General features: G+C 33.0%; 1 protein-coding gene across 2 annotated transcripts in view; it reads left to right on the top strand.

Annotated features, from left to right (window-relative positions):
- The window catches only part of LOC148618625 (uncharacterized), a 32,169-nt gene that overhangs the window by 469 nt on the left and 7,901 nt on the right, over positions 1-23,799 (top strand). Inside the window, exons 2-14 of one of the 2 annotated variants that reach the window (XM_088577700.1) lie at positions 3,056-3,153; positions 4,549-4,666; positions 6,344-6,389; positions 7,689-7,782; positions 8,146-8,286; positions 12,974-13,095; positions 13,411-13,513; positions 14,323-14,505; positions 15,016-15,130; positions 16,969-17,087; positions 17,413-17,584; positions 19,556-19,608; positions 21,878-21,898. In XM_088577700.1, the coding sequence (XP_088433826.1) occupies positions 3,061-3,153; positions 4,549-4,666; positions 6,344-6,389; positions 7,689-7,782; positions 8,146-8,286; positions 12,974-13,095; positions 13,411-13,513; positions 14,323-14,505; positions 15,016-15,130; positions 16,969-17,087; positions 17,413-17,584; positions 19,556-19,608; positions 21,878-21,898 (1,380 nt within the window). In that variant the 5' untranslated portion in view covers positions 3,056-3,060. The remainder of the gene's footprint in view (positions 1-3,055; positions 3,154-4,548; positions 4,667-6,343; positions 6,390-7,688; positions 7,783-8,145; positions 8,287-12,973; positions 13,096-13,410; positions 13,514-14,322; positions 14,506-15,015; positions 15,131-16,968; positions 17,088-17,412; positions 17,585-19,555; positions 19,609-21,877; positions 21,899-23,799) is intronic. The other variant, XM_088577701.1, reaches the window with a different exon arrangement.

The following is a 23,799-nucleotide window of genomic DNA, read 5'->3' as shown; positions in this document are numbered from 1 at the left end:
GTAAATGAAGTAAACAGGAGCATTGGTGTTGTATAATATTCTTCCCCTAACTTGAGACTGTGTAACATTACACATACTTTATCTGTAAGATACTAAAATATACTTGAGTAATGAGACGCTGAGACTGAGAGTCAGCATCTGGGGCTGACATCCTGCAGTAGGTAACTTCTGATGGTATGAAGTTTGAAGAACTTCCCCCTTGTGATGTTATCAAGTTGGTCATTTCCTTCATCCCTGCAGGTTGGATACACTTGATTCTGATTGAAGAGGTGTTTCATTGACTACAAGATGTAGCTGCCAGTCAGGAGTCAGCATTTGACTATCTTCATCTCTATCTTCATATTTCTGCACTTGGTCATTTTGCTGACTATTACATGCTGTTTGCATGCATGGCTATTACATAAATTTAAATGAACTTTTACTATAAGTAATGAGAACTATTATTACAGTGAAAATATTTTTTATGTTTTTCAATCAGAAGTGATTTTTTTTAAAACTATGTACATGTCTTGCTGTTTAGAAAATCTGTGAAGGAGCAGATGTGGTAATCTGCTCTTTTAAACTGTCTACTGTAGTACAGAGAACTGCAGATGTTGGGAGCATGTTCCACTATATGTTGGTATATGGATAATATAAAAATTTATAAGTGTCTTTCTTTGTCTGAATTTGTTTATAGTGGTAGGGATTTTTTTCTGGTTCTATTGTCAGATTGTACAAGTAGATTAGTTGGGTATATTGCCAGTTGAAGGTGAATTTGATCTTATAAAATGCTACACCGGCCTTTGTAATTGCTATTTTTTCACATCCAGCTGTTTCCCAGATTCTGCGGACTTTCTGTGTTCAACTTGTTGATATTAATATACTTAACAGTGGATTTGGTTCAAGCATTGGACTTCCTCATGTGTTCCTAGAAGTCATTTACGGGATCATACACTATTCTGTTCCAGGTGTGTTTTCTGGGGGGCATCTCCAGTAGGTTATGTGGGTTTGGTTGGTTGTATTTCTCCAGCAACAATGAGATCTGAAGGAATTCGTTTAGTTGTTGATTGGCACCATCAAATTGGTTGAGCACAGTCATGGATGAGGCAGACTGCACCTCTGCACCAAATATGGTTAGAGTGCACTTATGGATTAATTCTGCTTCTACAGGAATTTTATCAAGTAGCAAGTATGAAACCACATCTGATGCTCTATCTGGGAGGTGTTGGATTTGTTTCACTAACTTCATGTGGAAGGTAGTGAGGAGTGCAATGTCCTTTGTTGTGAGTCAAATTACATTCAGGCCATAGACCAGACGAGGGATCACATAAACTCTAATTAGGTGAAAGCACACTGGAAGATTTATTCCATTTGTTCGGTGTTGGCCTGGTCCAATCATGGCATGTAACACTATTTTCTTGATTTGCTGATCTATGATCTTCATTTGTCTGATCTTTATCCTTTTTTTTTTTAAATTACAAATCAGTAGATATAAAAACTAAAGTAGCTTTTTGTAGAAGTTCATTATCAGCTTCAATCTATAACCACTTCTTGATTTACTATGTATTACTTTGTTTCTACAATGTATGTACATTAGTGTTTTCCTCAGAAATTTGTGAAGGCATGGTTATTCATGTGCTTTGAGGGCATTCAACCGTTATAAATGGTCATATTGGGGGTACCCCATCTTGACATGGCCAGTTTATATTTTTATTTGTACAAACACAACAGGAGTGTATGTAATTTGCTAATCAACTAAAAAAATAATTAATTAGGGCCCCGAGGTGGTCGCCCTATAGTCATCACTCTGTCCGTTCATCCATTACAAATCGTGTCTGGGCTGTAATTTTTTGTCTTTCAATATAGGCTTTTGATATTTTGCATGTGGGTAGATCATCTAAAGGCAATGTGTTGCATACCACAGATATTGGTTTATGACCTTGAACTTTGACCTCAAGGTCAAATTCCTGTTTTTCACTGACAAACTTGTGTCTGGGATGTAACTTTTTTGTCTTTCGATGTTGGATTTTGCTGTTTGGCATGTAGGTAGATCACATAAACGCAATGTGTTGAGTACCATGGATAGTGGCCTATGACCTTGAACTTGGATTTCAAGGTCAAATTCCTGTTTTTTGTTGTTGACAAACTCTTGTCTAGGCTGCAACTTTGTTGTCTTTTGGTGTTGACTTGATATTTTGCATGTGGCTTGATCATCTGAATGATTTTTAGTTGGTTCTGAAAATTAAAAGTTTGATTTTGCCAACTAGGGGCACATTGTAAAATTAATAATGAGGGTAATAAAAGATCATGGCATGGTGCAGTACCATGCTAAATTGATCTGGGGAAACCCCTATACATAAAGAGGCAGGGTTAAGCACTGAGTGTAACAGAGGTATGAAAACTGTTTTTAGTTTTTGTCCAGGTTATGTGAAATGAGGCCAAAAATATAATATTCTTGTTTCCTGCTACCAGCAAGAAAAAAAATAGGGTAAGTAGGTAGAAAATTTTTTTTAATTTTTCATGAATATTTTCCATTGAGTTAATGGGGAAACAATCTAGACTTCTATTGTTCTTTAGCCAAAATGGCCATAAAATATATAGGATAGGCACAAAAAACTAGGATAGGTAGGGTAGCAGGAAAGATGCATATTAATGTTTTTAGCCTAACCAACTTTGGAGCACTGAAGCAGTTAATGAACGATTGTAAAATGCCCCAAAGTTGGTTAAGCGATCATAACTTGGTCAAAAATTAAAAACAATCCTTATAAGATAATTTCTAATCGATTGAAGTCAACATTAGGATTTGTCCCTTCATCAAATTTTTATTTGAATTGTTGAATGCAAATGGATTGACGTAAAAACCGTCACAGTACCAAGTTGCCCAGATGAGAAATACAAATAATCAAATTAAATTGTATAACAAATATACCTTCAGCATTTTTTCACTCATGAAAGCTATTTCTTTCATTACATTATAGTAACTGTAATTCGGCTGATTGTCTTCACTATCATTAAAGCTCATCCTATTAACTACATGTATTATACAATGATTTTTAACTGTTGTTTTATTTTTCAGCCATTATGTCAGAAGACAGCCATCTACCACATATACTGAACTTGAGTAATAGTATTATTGGTGTAACAATTTTAGCCATGCCATTTTGTTACAAAGAGGTACCAATGTTATTTACATTTACAGCTAAAAAAATTACTCATTGTAATTCTTAACTTTCAGAACTAAATTTGCAACTTGAGTCTTCTACTTTGCTTTTGTTATGATGACAATATAGAGATGCTAACTATTCTGAATATTTTCAAAAATTTCATGTATATTTTTTAAGGCCCAATTAAACGATCAAAGCTTTGTCATTGTTTTTTTTTCAAAGTTTTTGATGGTAATTCAGGTGAAAGAAAACTTTTTCAAAGCTGCCTGTTTCCACTATCAAAATAATCAATACTAGCAAGATGAACAGGTAATAAATATTGCACCTGCTATTTGATTTCATGTACATTCCGAAAAAATAATTTTGATTGGACCAAATCCATTAAGGTCAATCAAAAGATAGGATGTAGTTCTATTCATCAAAATCTGTCAAAGTTCTGTATACAGGTGTACAAGTTAAAAAGCTTTGATCATGTAAATAGGCCTCTAAGGTACCATTTTATAAACAGTACATTGTAGTTGCATTTGAAGTTTTTTAATCTCTTTATGCATTAGCTAAAAAACTTTTTCAAAATATTTGTTTCAAAGATACTGCAGTAGGAATAGGTTAAGTGCTGATTTTATTGTGACGCTATACGAATTAATTCAGTAAAAAACATCGCTTTTATAAATGCAAATCATATTGTAAGTTATGCTCTTTGTGAATAAACCTTTAGAAAAAAAGGTGTTTTTGGTTCAAAACCCAAGTTATTTTTTTTCAACTTTCAAAACATAGGGTCATGATTTATTTTTTGTTTTGCCATTTTCATGGCTTGTTTACATACAATGTAAAAATGTGCTAAATTTTGACCTTAGCCCACTGCTGTCTTTAGTGCTCTCTCATCTGAAATGTGAAATAAAGAACTAGCATATTCTGAAATGTGAAAATAGATATCTTTTAAATTATACTAAATTTAAAAAATAATATGCTATTTTATAGCCACTGGCCTTCACTTAGTGACAAATTGTTTTTGCCAAAAGGTGCGATCCATGTGACATCATGCATATTTACTGATTTTACACCTATAAGGAAAGCCAGTCCATCTAATGATTTCAAATGTTGCAAATCTAATTTAGAATGTAATTTACAGTGGTAACATTATCACAACTTAGGTGTAACCTAATTTTTTACTTACCTTATACTGCAGCAAATTTATTGCAGTAGTTTTATGACAGAACATTGTGCCATGCAGTGTCATGGTAGGTGTTTTCTGTAGACATTTCTTTTCAAAAGAGGCTAAAACAAACATTTGATCAAATGTTGAAAGTGCTTACTTCTGATTTAAATTACCTAATTTCCTATATTGAATATTAACATACCAAGTAAATCATGAAATGGTATTGATTATATGATTTGTTGATTTCAGTGTGGTATGATACTGGGTACACTGTTGTTGTTTTTCTGTACATGGTTGACTCTCTCATCCTGTCAAATGTTAATGAAGGCAGGCTTGTCATCTAAGAAGAGATCATATGGTTTTCTGGGCGAGTATTTGACTTAAATAGTAAAGATTGGAAAATAAATTTAAAAAATGAGATGTTAAAGAACATTTCCAACAAAGTATTTATCAAAAGAGTACTTCACAATTACTGTAAACGTACTTATTTTCGCGGGTACTTATATTCGCGATTTTACAATTTCAAACAAGTTCGCGGGTATTTAATTTCGCGTTTTTCTAGTTTTAACTTTTACTATTTTCGCGGAATATAACTCTGTCTCTTTTTAACATCGTGTAAAAGACAAAGTTTATTCCATGATTAAAAATCAATGATTGTCAAAGGATTGAGCCTACGAAAAAGAAAGTGTAATGTAGATAAAAAAAAATATCGATCTTTCCCCCTGGGTAGATTTTAATGCGTGAGTTCTGTTTTAAACTTCGGTATTTGATAAGATTTTTTGGCACTGTTTATTTGAAAATTGAAATGTTGAAACGTTGGTTGACACAGCAAAAGGATCTGCCTCCACAGCAGCCCTATTTGCCCGATCCAAGAAAGGCTGAAACACCAGAAAAGGCGGAAAGAATTGTTTCGGCGAATGAAAGTGTTGAAAAAGAAATAATGTCATCGTCAAGTAAAAAATGTAAACGGGGAGACTATAACCATTATGTCACCGACCAAAAGTTGAAAATGGCTAAGTATGCATGTGAGCACGGAGTATCTAAAGCAGTGAAACATTTTAGTTCGATGTACGAATAGTGTTGGCTGCGGCCCGCGGGATCTTACTTGCTAATGATCGGCAACTGTTATCTGAATTTGGTGGCCATATAGAACTTTCCAATTCGTGGGCTCAATCCTTTGTTCGTCGTCTCGGATATGTACAAAGGAAAGGTACCAAGGCAGCATGAAAAATTCCAGTTGATTTCGAAAATCAAAAATCGAAACAGATCATGGCTGGAATCAAGTCGGGAAAGAAAGTCAGTGATATTAATGTGGACCTTCGTTTGTCTACTCTCAAACCACTGCAAGCAGGATGGATCGTACAGGCATTTCAGAACGTTAAGACTGAAACACTGAAAAGGGGGTGGGCTAAGGCAGGTATAGCTGACGTGTGCAAGAATGTGTAACTTTATACCAAATAATGACAGTATATAATTGATTTAATTTTATTTTGAATACCTGTAAATATGTTATTAAATATAAAATGTGACGGATCGATTATTTAACTGTCCCTTTCATAATAAATAAAGATCAAAGCGTACACAGGTCATTATGGTCACTATGGATTATTCGGATCAATGAACACATTCACAATAAAAGTGTTAATCTTACAAATACAGGTAGCGTGGACTGCTCTCACCTGATATTGTTTTCACAACAATTTAAAGGTCAGCTTGGGTCGTTCTGGTTGTAAAATTGTTTACATAGCAATTTGTCTTTGATCGACGGGTATGTGTTGTCTAGGGTAATAAAGTTTCTTCTAAATTTTGTGATATGGGTATTTATGTTCGCGGGTATTTATTTTCGCGGAAAATGGTCAACCGCGAAATCCGCGAAAATAAGTACGTTTACAGTAACCTAGATCATTCAAACCATTTAAATTCAAATTTCCATAGCTCAGTGTTGCTGCACAGGGCGTTGTTGTGTGGTCTTGTAAGAATCCTGTTAATTTAAAATTTAACCAACTTTTATTAACATCCTTACTCCTTCCTTTAATCATTACAGCATATCATACTCATGGGTACCCAGGAAAACTTGCTGTTGAAGTAGGGTAAGTTTTTCATACGGTAGTCCATCTTGGGCACATGCAGAATTGTATTATTTATATTTTTTTTTTCACAAAACAAATGCTTGTCTCATCCAAAATGCACCCTTTCATTTAATTTCTGATATTTAGAAGAATTTAGACACTTAACACACATACTTGCATCATTCATGAGCTTTTACATTGATAAATCCTTTTTAGCTCACCTGGCCATAGGCAATGTGACCTATTGCCATCACTTGGCATCACTTGGCATTAGTCGTTGTCGTTTTCATTGTTAACAATTTTTCAAACATCTTCTCCTCTGAACCACTGAATGGAATTGGATGAAACTTAGCTTGATTGTTCCTTAGGATATCCTGCACAAATGACTATTTGGTTTTTTGATCCATTGAAAAACTTGGCAGCAATTACTAAAAATAGAACTTAGGGGTCAGTTTTTCTCATCTATCTCCAAAACTGGTAGGTTTAACTGAAGTCTGACATTGATTAAATTGTTCAACATGATGAGGTCTATATGTGGTAAAATGGTTATTTTTTTGCAAATAACTCAAAAACCATTGAATTTAGCAAAATTCTGATGGAGGATGTTATTGTTCACCATCAGAAGACAGACCTATGCTGAAATGAAATTTCAAAATGATTTGTATCCTCCACAAACTGATCATTTAAAATTTTTATCAGTCAAAAAACTTAAAATAGAACAAAGGAGTCAAAGTGCTTTTTTTGCTGTTTTTCATCTCAACTATAGAAGAATATGAAGATGAAAGCTACACATTAGATAAACATCATATTGTGAGTTGACTGGTAGTATTGAAAGTTTTTTTAGGCAGCCATTTTGCAACCATTTCCACCAGTTGCTCAGATTACTCTGATTTTTGGTTTCTTTAGTTAACATTGTGTTCTAACTTGAATGATGATGACGAAAACCATAACATAAATTACACTAGCAATATGAACTTCCACAAAAAACAGGAGTGACATCATATGCCCCGGCAGAGTAAGCATGTCTTGCTCCACCACCTGTCATATTGCAAGTGAGAATGCGCTATGAGTGTAGCCCCCGCTGACATTTGCACAAGGCAAAGAAGTCCAATAACAATAGAGCAATTCCATTTGCAATTCCCCAAAATGAAAAATTACACGAAATCAGTCCTTACTACCAAATATTTCAAATATATCATCCGTGATTAGGTCCAATGTATGTTTCTTTCAGAATTGACCTCATTGTGTCAGTTTCAAATTTTATCAAGTAATGATATTGTGGCATCATGTTAAAACATGTTACTCTATATTGTATTGTAGAATGATTGGGTTACAATTAGGAACCCTTGTAGCTCAGGTTGTGATTATTGGGGATCTTGGTCCTGCTATTATATCAAAATTCACTGGTATAGAGGTAAGTCATAATAATACCTTAGTTTTTAAAAATTCAAACAACTCATTTTAATAATTGTCCTCAAAACACCAGAACACCACAATCCCATATGTATTGACTGCTGTACACATAGTACATTTAATATCAGACGAAGAGTAATACAATTATTAAATGGTGCTGCAACAACATGTAAAAAAACAAGCATTTATGAAACAAAAAGTTTATTTAAAGATATTTAAGGTATCAATACCTCACATTCATCAGCAGCAGAATTCACACTCCGTGTGAAAAGATAACTTTTTAATAAAATTTTCCATAGCTACAAAAGTAAACAATTTCCAAGCATTTTCTGCAATTGATTCAAACTTATAATTTACATTTTAGAACACCAGTAATTTAAGGTCAGGACTTATAATTTTACTGTGTATGGGAGTTGGTCTACCTCTTGGTTTATTGAAGAATTTAAGTTCTATCAGCAAAGCCAGTACTCTATGTATTTGTTTCTATGCTTTATTTGTTGTTTATGTAAGTATCATAGAAAGTGGTAGCAGTTAGAAAATCACTTAGGATAAAATGATTGAAAATCATGAAAATAGTACAAAAATGAAGATTTTTTGTTGTGTGTTTGGGGTTTAGAATTAAAGACCAAATCCATGAAAGTTCGTATTTTAGAAATAATTTACCATCCTACAATCAGTCCCATTCTAAGTAAAAACTATCGTAGTGAAAGAGAGGAGTACTGGATACGCAGACTAGGTACTGCAATACCTTACGGATGCAATGACAACATCAAAAATATAGGAAACCTTTAAAGCCAATATAACAATAGCATAAATGTGATGAATTTATTTGACAAAAATACAAGACGGGAAAGGAGTCATGGCCATCGCCACTATATTTCATCTAAGTTACATGATGTCTCTATAGATGGTCTCCTTCCTTTCATACAAAAACCTCTTGGACTTCATCACATTAGAACCAAACTTTATTCTATACCTCTCACTACACTACACTCCCTCTACAAAACAAGTCTTGACACTCCTGTTTCTGACCCCACCTCATCATTATACAGACTTGTTGCCATCATTTTGGATATTGGTTTCCACAGACTCTTTAAACCAATTTGTGTGAAAAGTCAAGATGAAGAAAAACAATCATTTCTTCCACTACCGTGTGTCAACAAAGGTATAGATGCAATTAATTTGGCTAACATCCTCCATCACAAAAACGTTACCAACAAAATTCCCCCATATTTCAAAGACAAATCAATACCAGTTATTTCATATTCCTATACTTTACCCGTCACATCCAAAATTTTCAATTATAAAAGGCTATTGCAGAACCTTGAGATTGAAGACTTCAAGGCTAAACCACCTGATTGTTCTTGCAAAACCTCTCCATTCAAATATGGTCCTTCTGGTCATGTCGTTACGGGAGATTTAATCATTATCGAAAATGAAACTCTGCATAATATCCTTTCTAAAGGTCCCAAGTACCGTGAACCACGCTCCATAAATTGGAATTATAACTTTGAAGTTCTTATGGATGCCGTCGAGGACTATGCAAGAAAATGGATAAAACCAGAACAAGAAGACATTAATTCTCTGTCAGAGTGGTTAAAGGTCGTGAGGTCTTTAATATTGAAATGAATGAAAGTTTTAAGTAGGTCAATGAGTGCCAAGGCTACATCAGTTTTCAAAGACCCCGATGTAGCAAAAACATTGTCTACTATATATGACAAATATGTTGTCGTACCAGCAGACAAAGCCCAAAACAACTTTGTTTTTGTCTGCAAAACGTTTTATATCCAGTGTTTATTTTCAGAGGTAGACGTAGAAAATAATAGCAGTGATAAGACCTATACTGCTACCACTCTCTCCAAAGAAGAGATTGTGGGAAACCATAAATCTGTGCTATCCTCTTTTGGTCTCTCTACCAAGGACGATGATTGTGATTTACCGTCTATGTACTGGATTCCTAAACTTCACAAGAATCCATACAAACAACATTTCATAGCTGGATCAGCAAAATGTACCACCAAACCTCTTTCAAAACTTTTAACTTCTATACTCACAACTGTCAAATAGGGTCTGCAGTCTTACCACAACACTTGTTACTCCTGTAGTGGTATTAATTCAATGTGGATCCTGAAAAATTCGAAAGATCTTTTGGAGACAATCAGTTCAAGACTATTATCTGAATATAATAGCATTAAAACCTATGATTTTTCAACACTGTATACTTCTATTCCCCATACTCAGTTAAAATCCAGACTTAAAAACATTATACATCGTTGTTTTTCCAAAAAAGATGGTACACCTGATACAAAATATAGTTCTTGGTAGAGATTCCTCATACTTTGTAAGAAATAATTCCAAATCATCTTCCAAATATACAGAGGAAGATGTTTACAAAATGCTGGAATTTTTAATCGACAACATATTTGTCCAGTGTGGTGGGCGTGCTTTTCAACAAAGTCGGCATTCCAATGGGAACAAATTGTGCTCCTTTACTTGCTGACCTATTCCTTCACTCTTATGAGGCTGACTTTATAGCTGATCTGATCAGAAAGAAAGAATATCATTTGGCTAGATCCTTCAACCTCAGTTTCCGCTATATAGATGACGTATTATCTTTAAACAATCCTGATTTTGGGGATTTGATACATCGCATCTACCCAAATGAACTTGAGATAAAGGATACTACAGACACTGTTAAGTCAGCCTCATATCTTGACCTACACTTAGAAATCGATGATAAAGGAAAACTATTGACCAAACTTTAAGACAAACGTGATGACTTTTCATTCAGAATTGTCAACTTTCCTTTCATCTGTGGCAACATCCCTTCAGCTCCTGCGTATGCAGTGTTCATACCACAACTTATACGTTATGCCAGAGCTTGCTGAAACTACGCAGACTTTTTGTATTGGGCTAGAACTCTAACAAGTAGGCTTCTGGAACAGGGTTATGTTGCTACAAGATTGAAGTCATCACTACAGAAGTTTTATGGTTGTCATCATGAACTCGTGGATCATTATGGTGTATCCATCAGCGCCATGAAAACTGATTTATTCAACGGGTCATAGTTTTTCTTTCCTCGTTTGTGTACCCCGGACTTGACTTTTTATGAGCAACTCGGCGGGTGTTTCTAGAAAAGCAGAGGAGGCTTACCCTACCAGTGCACCTGGTCCATGCTCCCAGTTTTTAGTGGAGTCCGAGTTACTCATTTACTTTTGTTACTTTGTATGTATGATTTTAGTTCTTTGTTGTGTATGTCTGTTTTCCATGTTTGGTCTTTGTCCCTGGATTACATTCTTTTGATTACCGCTATAACCTTGGTTCCTTTGATTACTCCTTAAAGTGTAGTCAAGTTCTGGGGGAAATGTCCATGAGACTATCATCTTTACATTAACATGTAGTATGACTCCTCATGCCATGATAAAGCCCTGGTTACAGAGAGAGCATTGAAAAATAATAATATATCAACCCCTCATTCTCATGTGATATACAACTGTTCTATATGAAAACTAAAAAGAAGGTAGTGTCAGTGTTTTCAAAAGTAGCGGGCAGTCGTTAAAATCAGCTGCCTATCGCTGATTTTTTCTGGCTATGAAATTTCCATTCAAAAAAAATTTTTTGGTCGATGTAAGTAAAAACGTAATTTAAATCCAAATACAGATTGGTTTTTAATCAGTTGTGCATCTCAGCCATTTTGTCCGGCGTGGAGGGTAATAACCGGGTAAGGTCTAAAATGTGTAACCTGTACCTGTACCTGTACCATACCCAAATGCTATTTTGCCTATTTCTTCATTGTTACTTGATATTTCCAGCTTTATATCAGTACACTTTTACAGAATAACATGATGGATAAGCTAGAATTAATGATTTTGAAAATGTTCACAGAATAAAATTGATTTTATTCGATTTTCTATTTTCAAAAGGTCTATAATGTGTAACTGGAAATACCCGTAGCCAAAATTCAAAGTCTGTACTAATTTAATGCATATTTGACATTAAAACATTATAATATTATCATAATTTTCATTGATGATCAATTAAAATCGTATCTGACTATGTTTATGAGACTTTGTTTTTCATTCCTGTATAAGATCATATCCATATTTTGCTGGCACGGGATTGATGTTAGGTACAGTGCAGAATTCAAACTCAATCACTTCTTTTTAAAAACAATATCAAATCTTTCAAAACTTTATCCAAAGTCTTAAGGTGAAGTTTTAACCTCTTAATGATTTTAGAAACTTAAAATTGAGACAGGAAAATGAGAAATAGTCAATAAATAGTTGGGTATGTTGACTTCTGGTTACACATTTTAGAACTTTTGACTTCAGAAAACCGATCAAACAAGAAATATCAGAAAAATATACATCATTTTCTTGATGAGAAATAAATAGAAACAGACTTGTGTTTCAAATGATTTGGCATTAATATCGCTTTAGAATTTTGCAATGGCTCTGTGGCAGAAAAAAAGGAAAACAATTAATGATTTTTTCTGTAATGTATTAGATAACAAAGTACATTTCTTACTCATTTAATCTTGGAAGAGTGATTTTGTTTTCTGGAATTTTACTTCGAACAGTACAATAGTAACATATATGTTAATGATTTGAAAAATAGACATGACAGTTAAGAATGAATATAGGTCTATGCAACAATAAGCACAAAGCACAAGAAATATTATAAACATGCAATATTTATGTTTATGGTGAATGTACATTATGGCTATTACAATATCATTTTGAGAAAAAATACAAGCTGGATTAGAAGGCACCATAGTTAATGAGAGGTAAAAAAAAGGAACTGAAGAAGCTTAAATTTGTTTTCGGCCGGGGGCTTTGCCCCAGGGGCCCCCTACCAGGAGCGGCCCATAGACCCCTCACCATAATTTGGGTTTCTTCCTATTCATTTTTTATTTCCAGCTGTTCAAAAACTTAGTAAAAACACTGGATAGTGATATTTTTTGGAGACAATCATAAAAATATTTTTCACATTATTACATACTTTTGTGCAAGAGTATATAAGGACCATTTTTGGCTAAACTCCTTTAAAAAGATTCCACCCTTTACAATAATTTCTTATTATGTTGATGTAGTCATGGTAGTAATGTATTGTTATGTTACTTTCTTCTTTAGATTTATGCATTGCATGATAGATGAATATGATGTCTACATATTGAAAAATTTTCTTTGTAGATTTTCCTTCTTTCTGTGCCTAACCTTTTGGCAGCTAACTGGTTCTCTCGAGTCAACCTATGGAAGACTGATGGACTCTTTAAATGTTTACCTATATTCTCATTTGCCTTTGGATGTCAGACGTGAGTCTATCTTTTTTAGTACAGTTATTTTTATGCATACATAGTGGCCTTAGGTTGATATTTTCATTCTTATGGGATTGTTGTATCTTTGACATATACACCATATTTATTCTAGTTATGTACAGGTTGTCTTCATTTTTTTTTTCAGATCATCTGTTCAAACTCATTTCTGCATTTGAATTTTTATTAGAAAAATGAAAATTTAACAAATATAAACTATGTTGATATATTTGACAGTGATTAGACATTAGATGGCTCATATTTTTTTTATATTTTTGTTTGACATGTCAGCCATTGTTTAATTGTATATTTCAGACAGCTGTTTATATTATATGATTCTTTGATTGATCCATCATTAAAGGGAATGAACTCTATTGTCGGTAGTGCTGTAAATATGTGTACATTGTCCTATCTCTTGGTAAGTGTTGGCTATACATTTATAGTGTGAAAGATAATTTAATTGCAGTTTTCAGTAATGAATCTTTTTATCACAGTTCACACTTACCCGGTTCCCTTCACAAATGGTTTGTTTGAAATCCTTTTGAACAAAACACTTGCATCATTTTTTTGTTTTTAAATATATATATATATATATATATATATATATATATATATATATATATATATATATATATGTATGTATGTATGTATGTATGTATGTATGTATGTATGTATGTATATAAAAGATCTCACTTCAGAGCATTGTTCTTATAATTCTTTATTTTTTTCAAAACTCTTTTCCTGAGCTGTTATCTTTAATAAATTGTTGGTTAATAATATCTGTAGATTGCAAGCTTTAAATTGAACTAAAAAATGATGGATGAAAGTTGTACACAAACTAATATGATGTATAACCATGAAGAATGCTACAAACACAACATTTATAATGATTTCCCTGTTGTGATATCAAATAATAAAAAAGATGTTAATTCAGTGTCAGATTTAATTTATTGGAGGCAATTATATACATTATATATAAATAGGATTCACCTCCATAGTCATGGTTAAAAAAAAAAACAATATTTATACTCAATGAGTACTAGTATATGTAATTGAAAATTATCTTTTCTTTTTTCAATTAAAGAAATCTTTAATTTTGATTAATGCTTTGAATAAGCTTGATATATCAATTATCTGAAAGAAAAGGATATATGTAGAACAATAATGCAGTTTCTGTTATGTAGTTTCTTATACTCCGATATTCATAAATAGTATGTGTTGTTTCAGGTTGGATTTTTTGGTTACATAAGTTTCTGTGATACTGATATTACTGGTGATATAATTAACCATCTACCATCTACATTTGGGTCAGACCTACTTAAACTAGGATTTGTCATATCCATAGCAATCACGTTTCCTCTAATAATATTTCCTTGTCGGTCAAGTCTGTATACCTTGTTCTTTCCTGAGGTAAGTTCAAGTTCGATGTTATATGAATTTGTTCAAACAATAATAGACACTTTTTTACTATTTATTCTTAATTCATTCAACGTTCTTTTATTTTTTTGGCCAGAAGCAAATAGACAAACTTTTCTGGGAAATATTTCATGATATGTGCTGCTTAAGCTGATAAATATTTATTATACATTCTAGAAACATGCATATGGAGGAAAAGTTGTGTATAATATGCCATGGCATCAAAATCTTCCTAGAGAAATTATTTTGCATAATATTAGTGGCTATATTAAATAACTGCACCTGCTGAAGCATTTTGAATTTTCCCATCAAGTGTACAACGGTCCTGATGACAAAACTTTTTTTAAAACCAGACACAAAAAAAAATTGTAATAGTTTATTTTTTTGCAGCAGAATAAAAATGGCTGATGCAAGAGTGTTTTAGGGATGCCCTGATGCCTCAGTACCTACCTTATTTTTTAATAGCCTAATTAAGATTTTTTTAAATGTCTCTAATACATTTAGAAAAGATCAAGCGAAGATATAGAACAGAGACCAGTATTACCTGAGCTTCATTTCAAAGTCCTTACAGTACTGATAGTATTAACGGCTGTGATAACAGGCATATTAGTCCCTAATGGTAGGTGTACTAGTATTAACATCTGTGACAACAGGCAAATTAGTCTGTAATGGTAGGTGTACTGATAGTATTGACATCTGTGATAGCATGCAAATTAGTCCCTAATTGTAAGTGTACCAGTATTAACGGCTATGATAACAGGTATATTAGTCCCTAATGGTAGGTGTGCCAGTATTAATATCTGTGATAGCAGGCATATTAGTCTGTAATGATAGGTGTGCCAGTATTAATATCTGTGATAGCAGGCATATTAGTCTGTAATGGTAGGTGTGCCAGTATTAATATCTGTGATAGCAGGCATATTAGTCTGTAATGATAGGTGTGCCAGTATTAATATCTGTGATAGCAGGCATATTAGTCCCTGATGGTAGGCGTGCCAGTATTAATATCTGTGATAGCAGGCATATTAGTCTGTAATGATAGGTGTGCCAGTATTAACATCTGTGATAGCAGGCATATTAGTCTGTAATGGTAGGTGTGCCAGTATTAACATCTGTGATAGCAGGCATATTAGTCTGTAATGGTAGGTGTGCCAGTATTGATATCTGTGATAGCAGGCATATTAGTCTGTAATGATAGGTGTGCCAGTATTGATATCTGTGATAGCAGGCATATTAGTCTGTAATGATAGGTGTGCCAGTATTGATATCTGTGATAGCAGGCATATTAGTCCCTGATGGTAGGTGTGCCAGTATTAATATCTGTGATAACAGACATATTAGTCCCTAATGGTAGGTGTGCCAGTATTAACATCTGTGATAGCAGGCATATTAGTCCGTAATGGTAGGTGTGCCAGTATTAACATCTGTGATAGCAGGCATATTAGTCTGTAATGATAGGTGTGCCAGTATTGATATCTGTGATAGCAGGCATATTAGTCTGTAATGGTAGGTGTGCCAGTATTGTTATCTGTGATAGCAGGCATATTAGTCTGTAATGATAGGTGTGCCAGTATTGATATCTGTGATAGCAGGCATATTAGTCTGTAATGATAGGTGTGCCAGTATTAACATCTGTGATAGCAGGCATATTAGTCTGTAATGGTAGGTGTGCCAGTATTAATATCTGTGATAGCAGGCATATTAGTCTGTAATGATAGGTTTGCCAGTATTGATATCTGTGATAGCAGGCATATTAGTCCCTGATGGTAGGTGTGCCAGTATTAATATCTGTGATAACAGACATATTAGTCCCTAATGGTAGGTGTGCCAGTATTAACATCTGTGGTAACAGGCATATTAGTCTGTAATGGTAGGTGTGCCAGTATTAACATTTGTGCTAGCAGTAAATTACTGCATCTTTCCTTTTTCAGATAGAAGAGCTTTTGAAAATCCCCATTAGTTTGCTGTTGTTCAGCATTGTTTTTTGACAAAAATAAATCACAATATTTTCTGTTTCCAGTCTCCATCTAGAAAACCTTAAATGATTGGAATAAACTTTTATATAAATAAATTTTTCTATTAATAATGAGGCCAGTAAACGTCTCCATTGGATTGAAGTTTTACACAAGCTCAATAATGGAGTTACTGTTCTTGAAAGCTTGTATCAATAAGCTTTAAAATTAAAAACTGTTACCTTTGAATTGCTGCTTAACAATTTCTGGTTTTAGCAGGTGAGCAATTCAGGTTGTCTAGAACCACTAGTTACTGATGAACTGTATTTTTCTTGAAAAAAATGTGTAGTGAATCTTTAATTTTCTGTTCTACTTATATACTTCTAAGTTCTCAGTGTAAAGTATAGTAATAATTAATTGTCTTACAATTGTGTTAATTTAATTAAGCATGTTATTGCTTTGTAGAGGAAATTTAAAGTTATTTCTTCATTTAACTGAATTTCAGTTGAGTTTGTGTTAGCCATTAATGGTGCTACAGTGGGTACATTAATCTGGTATATCTTTCCTGCCATGTTTTTCTTGAGAGTTATGACAGGATCATCTGAAGGAAAAAATATAGCACAGGTAAAGCAATGTAGTATTTATATCAACTCCACACATGAATAACAAACTGTATTTGAAATGTTAAAAAAAATATTGTTTATATATGTTTTCTTGTGTTAATTTGTCATTCATCATAACTGAAGGACAACATGCGCAGAGGAGGGTCAGTGCAACTTGGAACAATTCTACATCCATATTTTTATCATATATAAAGTCATTTGCTATCTTTTTTCGGAAACAAATGCCATATTATACCAATACTGTACTTATTCAATAACTAAATTAACTTGTTTACAAGAACATACATAACAGTAATAATGATATGAAAGTGTTTTGTGTATTGCAGTTTGTATTTGTATGTGGCTTCACTATAATGTTGTTGTGTACATACACAACATTAAATACTCAGGATAAAAGTCACATAAAACCAGTAGAGCCAGTCAAGCCTTCAGAAACCCTGCCTGTGATAAAGAGAGATGCTTCTACTGTCCAACAACTTATGAAACGTAAAGAACCAGGTATGTCATTCAGTTTGAAGTAATATACCATTTCTTGCAACTCTCCCTCTGAAATCCTTTTTATTATGACCACAAAAACAATTTTAGGCAATATAATGCTATCACCAAATGGTGTCAACGTATATTTGTTCCTTATAACAGAAGTTCTGATGGAACATTTCTGATAGATTATTTTACAATAAAAATTCCTTTAGGAACATTTGTTATATAAGGTTTATTCAGTTAGGAACAAATTTTATGATCAGATTTTTAGAGGAACTTATACTCTGTGACATGTCTTCTTTTGGAACTTATGTCATGGTGGAATTTCTGTTCCATGACAGTGGTTGTCGCCATCATTATTGTTGTTGTCTGTGTTGTTAGCTTCTTTTAATTTTCGTTTATTTAAAATATATGAGTAAAAAAATCTTTTTAGAATTCTATTGCATTGTTCCTAGGGATATGATGGTGGGCCTTATAGTATTTGGAGGTTTTTGCCTCATCCCTTTTGAAAAAAGGGGCTAAAAGGGGAAAAATAGCTGTTTTTATTAGAATTGATAGAAAAAGTTCATTGTATATCCAACTTTAATTATTACGATGTCAATGTGTTCCTTTTGATATTCTGTTTGAGAAGTTTTCAGCAGGGTAGACTTAGGCCAAATAAAATTAATTAGCAGGTTTTCATCCCCTCTGGCCCCGGAAAAATTGACAAAAATTGTTTAAAAAAATGGGGCAGGAATTTTAAAAGCAGGATTTTTTTCACATCAGTTTCTAGTATTGAGATACTATAACACACAAATCTTTCATTTTTTGTGACTAAAATATTATGATCTACAATAGCCTGCAAGGGATCAAAGTTGTTTGATAACTCACTGTTTGAGTTATTGCCCTTGAAAGGCAAAAAATGATATTTTTAGCAGTTTTAAGCCAGTTTCTCTTAAACTATTATAGATATAAAGGTTCAGTTGATGAAATGATCCTTATGATAAGTCCTACCAAAGTCTTCTTTGAGTCAAAATTGTCAGACAACTCCTTGTTTGAGTTATTGCCGAGGGAGTCTCTTTTTTTTTAATTTAATTTGACCACTGGTCATCTTGAAATTGCATTGATATTTCATTTTTGAACATGGCAAACAGGAAGCCTTTGTGAATTGTTTCTGGAAAGTTCACTAAAAACATTGATCAGATGTAGCTGAATTATTGTTGTATTTAATTGCTGTATTCTGTATATAATAATACAGCAGCCATAATTATTGATTGAATATTGGTGGTGAATCTCTAAAACTAGAAGAGATGTAGGAAATCACACTTAAGGCCGTAGTTTTTATATATTTAGTTTTATGAAACTTTTTGATGAAAACTTTGGGTAGGAAGACACAAAAAATCAATCTGCAGTTCATTTTTTTCTCAAAAGCAACCTTGCAAAGATCAAATATATTTTTTTCATTAGGAATGTGATGATTGTAACAATTGTTTTTTCTATCTTGACAAGGTTTGAATTTGAAAAACAATGTGGGACAACTTACTAATCACAAATAACATAAATTCAGATTCTTTAATGCAGTTATCACCTAAAATTATATTTTTTCTGCATGAAAAACACTTGGTCAGAAGATAAAAAATACATTAAATTCAACATTTTCAATTTTATGTTTTTTTACCAATTTAGCAAAATTTAGGTTTGAGGGTTAATGATAATAAAACTTTAAAAAAAATTGTGGCCTTAGTTGCATTAACAGTCAATCAATTAATAAGTGTTTGTCAATTTTCTGTCAAAATTTAAAAGGCAGCTATCATAGTAAAAGTTTGATCAAAATAGTATCATTAGTCTAAAATAATTATAGAATAGATGAATGAAATATTTTTTTTTAATTCAGCTGTGTCAATTTTATCCATTTGCCTGTTATTTGACACACAATTTACAGTTTTTGTTACTGTTCTTTTAAGCAATAGCATTTTGAATAAGTACATTTTAGAATTTTGCACATTTCAGAAGTGGTAAAAGAAAGTCGAATTGAACCACCAAATCCCAGACCCCCTGTGGAGGTTAGTCATTTATAAGCACTACTGTCAACTGTTTCTGGTATTTTATTAGTAGAAATTGTGGATTATGTTATGAAAGGGACCAAGAAGGAATGACTTGAAAAAAAAAACTTTTGGATATTTTTAAAATTTCAAGATTATTGGCAGCAGTGATAGGATAAAAGTATTTAGTGTGGCATTATGTTTGTGCATGCAATAGTGTATTGTATGGCAGGTGTACGATATGGTGATTTTGAAGCAAAAAAAAGATCCCAAAAATTTTGATTCAGATTTTTGCAGATGCTTAGTGGTGCATTTAATACTTAAGCCCAAAGTTAATATTTCATAGAATTTATTTTGGTATTTTTAAACTAAATGCTCAAATATGTCAAAATAAGCACCATTTGGAAATTACCCACTATACCACTATACTATAGTCCAACTTGTTTAAGGGGGGTTATTGGTCTTTATGAATTCAATAGACTTTTAGTTCCATTTCTATGATAGGAATGATTACCTGAATTTTTCCGTAATCTAATTCATTTTGTGTAACAAAACATCATGCTGTGTATAGTTAAATAATAATCCAAGCAAAGGGAGTGTCAATCTTGAAAAATAGTGTCCAGTACATGCCCCAGCTGTTCAGCGTTCCACATTTGTGGTTGTATCAAGCTGTAATTATATTTGTATAGTATTTTTCACATTTTCATACTTCATATTATGGTGTTGAAAAAAATGATTTATTTTCTGTTTAGTTGAAGTAATAAGTTGCAGTAATACCAAAATGATTGCTTTTTAGCTCTCCTGGCCAAAGGCCAAGTGAGCTTATGCTATCACTTGGCGTCTGTCATCGTCCTGGACAAATTTTCGAAACTCTTCTCCTCTAAAACTACTAGACCAACATGATGTAAACTTGGCATAATTGTTTTTTTAGAGTATTGTGCACAAAATGGCTGTTGGGGATTATGATCTGTGAAAAAACATGGCCACCGTTACTAAAAATAGAACATAGGAGTCTGAAGACATTTTTTGCAAATACAATGTAACTCAAAAACTGTTGCCTTTAGCAAAATTCTGGCATAGGGTAATATTGTTCATCATCAAGAGACAGACCTATGCTGAAATTTCCAAAACAATTTGTCAACTGATGTAGGAGGACTGGCCCCTGAAACAGCTTTTTTGGCATTTTTTGCATGTACAACTTTGAAAATCTTCTCTAAAACCATTGTACAGTATTCTGTGAAAGTTGGCATACAATGTATTTGCACAAAATTACCATTGGGATTTTTGATTCTCGTAAAAAAAACATGGCCGCTGTTACTAAAAATTAAACATTGGGGTCAGAAGGCAGTTTTTTGCAAATAACTCAAAAACCGTTGCCTTTAGCAAAATTCTGGTTGGGAGTAGTATTGTTCAGCATCATGAGACAGACCTATGCCAAAATCCAAACAAAGCCTCGACCGATGTATGGCCCCTGAAACAGTTTTTTGGCATTTTTTCACATGTACTTTGAAAATCCTCTTCTTTAAATACCATTGTACAGAATTCAGTGAAAGTCAGCATATTAGTTCCTTAGGGTATTCCACACAAAAGGACCATTGGGATTTTTAATCCATGAAAGTACATGGCTACTGTTACTAATAATAGAACATAGAAGTTAGAAGGCAGTTTTTGCAAATAACTCAATAACTGTTGCCTTTAGCAAAATTTTTGCAAGGGTAATATTGTTCGGCATCATGAGACAATCCAGTGCCGAAATTTTCAAAACTATTTGTTTACTGATGTAGGAGGTACGGCTTCTGCATCAATTCTTAATTTTTATTTTTTTCCACATGTACAACTTCGAAAATCTTCTCTTAAACCATTTAAATCATTTAATGAAAATAAGCATATTGGTTCTTTAATGCATTGTGAAATCACTTGTGATATTTAATCTGTGAATAGTAATGGCTGCCTATACTAAAAAGGAACGGGTTGGAAGACAGTTGTTTGAAAAAAAAATCAAAAACTGTTGCCTTAAGCAAAATTCTGGTTCAGGTCATAAAAATGCTATTAAAAACATTTCCTGCATTTGACAATGCAGTTAATTTTAACTTAGCCTGTTTCATTCCTCAATTTTTCAAATAAACAAATGGTTAACCAGGTGAGTGATTCAGGCTTTGTTGAGTCTCTTGTTAGATGACCCCTTGGTTCCAGAGGTCTCTTAGAACATTTTGGCAAAAAATTAAGATAATTTATGGGGAGTTATAAAGATTTTAAAATTGCATGATTTATGACAAAGAAACTTTTCCAGGTTAACGTATCAGTATATATGGTGAGTGTTAGAGGGTAATATTTGCACTGGTTAGCACATTATATCATTTGTATAATTATTGTGGCTTCTTTAATACTTTATTTTACTGATAATACTGTGCATAATGCTGAAATACATTAGCTTTCAGTGAGCAGTTTAACTCCCAGAAAGAATTCATTCTTCTTCAAAATGGTTTTCACCACTATATTGAAATATTTTAGGACATTCATTGAGCAATAAACATTAATAAAATACAATCATGATTTATAAGATACTGAAGTAATTTCCCTATACGATTTTGTTAATGGATTAAAATGAATTCTTCTTTATTATTGTATGAATTATCTACATTCCATGCATTTTTAGCTCACCTGGCTGAAGGCCATTTGAGCTATTGTCATCACTTGGCATCGGTCATTGTCGTCATAGTTAACAATTTTTCAAAACTCTGCTTCTCTGATACTTCATGACCAAAGAGAACTAAACTTAGAATGATGTTCCTTGGGGTATTTTGCATAGAACTGAAGTGGGAATTTTTTATCCGTAGAAAAACGTGGCCACTATTACTAAAAAACAGAACGTAAGGGTCAGACAGAAGTTTTTCAAATATATCTCCAAAACTGCTCAGTTTAGGCAAATGATGACTGGGCTAAAGTGTTCAGCATGATGAGATTTATCTCTGGTTAAATTTTCATTTTAATCTGTTAAGCCATGTTTGAGTTTTTGCCCTTTTTCAACATTTTTTTGCTATTTTTAATGTTATTTCTTTCAAAAATCAACTCCTCTGACACTACTTGACCAATTAGATCCAAACTTGCTATGAATGTTTCTTAGGGTATTCTGCATAGAATTGATTTGGGATTCTTGATCCGTTGAAAAACTTGGCTGCCGTTACAAAAAAAATAGAACATAGGGATCAGAGAGAAGCATTTCTCTTATATCTCCAAAACCATTAAAATTAGCCAAATTCTTTTTTACTGCCCAAATATTCCTAATGATAAGGCCTACAAAAGTATACATTGGATCAAAGATCTTGTACAACTCCTTGCCAGAGTTGTTGCCTTTGAAAGGCAAAAAATGATTTTTTTTTTACAGTTTTTAACCAATATCTTGAAAACTGATAGATAGAAAGAAACTTTTAATTGATAAAATGATCCTTATATTAAGGCCTACAAAAGTCTGCATTTGATCAAAATGTTGGATGACTCCTGGTTAGAGTTATTGCCCTTGTAAAGTGAAAAATTATGTTTTAGCATTTTTCAGCGAATATCTTGAAAACTATAATAATCCTGCCTAATTTGTCTTTTGAGTCAAAATTGTCCGACAACTTTTTGTTAACTGTTATTGGCCTTGAAAGGCAAAAATTGGACCAGATGAGCATTCCAGACTCCTGTGAGTCTCTTGTTTCTTAACAGTTAGGTTTATTACCATAGTTTTAGAATTCACTGGTGTTAACTTACTAACTTTTTAAATTTATTTATTTAGGACTTCTTACATGTTTAGATGAGAATCTATGACTTGTGCAAACATTTAAGACGAGAATAGTTACAATCACCCATTGACATGTGTTATTGGCCTTCAAGTGGCTCTATTTTACTTATAAAATTTTTATTATAATTAAACCTCTGTCAGTAAAAAGGTAGTTCACCTGATCTGACTATCTGCATATTTCTCCATGTGATTTTGAAGCACTTCTCCTATACCACTGCATGAATTTGGATATTTTCTGTATGAAGATTTGGTAACATATGCAGATGTGCACAATGTAAAATTATTACTGTTGAATTGTTGCAAAGTGAGATAATCCAAAATATTTGTGTATGGTATTGCTTGTCATTACTCACAGTTTTGCTTATATCTACTATGGGGCTTATTCATCATCTGTTATTACCCAATGATTTTTGTAAAGATACAAGATATTA

This window comes from Perna viridis, chromosome 4 (genome assembly GCF_037379345.1).
Source record: "Perna viridis isolate PV_CMFRI_1.1 ecotype Kerala chromosome 4, ASM3737934v1, whole genome shotgun sequence".
NCBI lineage: Eukaryota > Metazoa > Mollusca > Bivalvia > Mytilida > Mytilidae > Perna > Perna viridis.
Note: the sequence above shows the minus strand (reverse complement) of the source record. Positions and strands in the feature narration are given on the sequence as shown.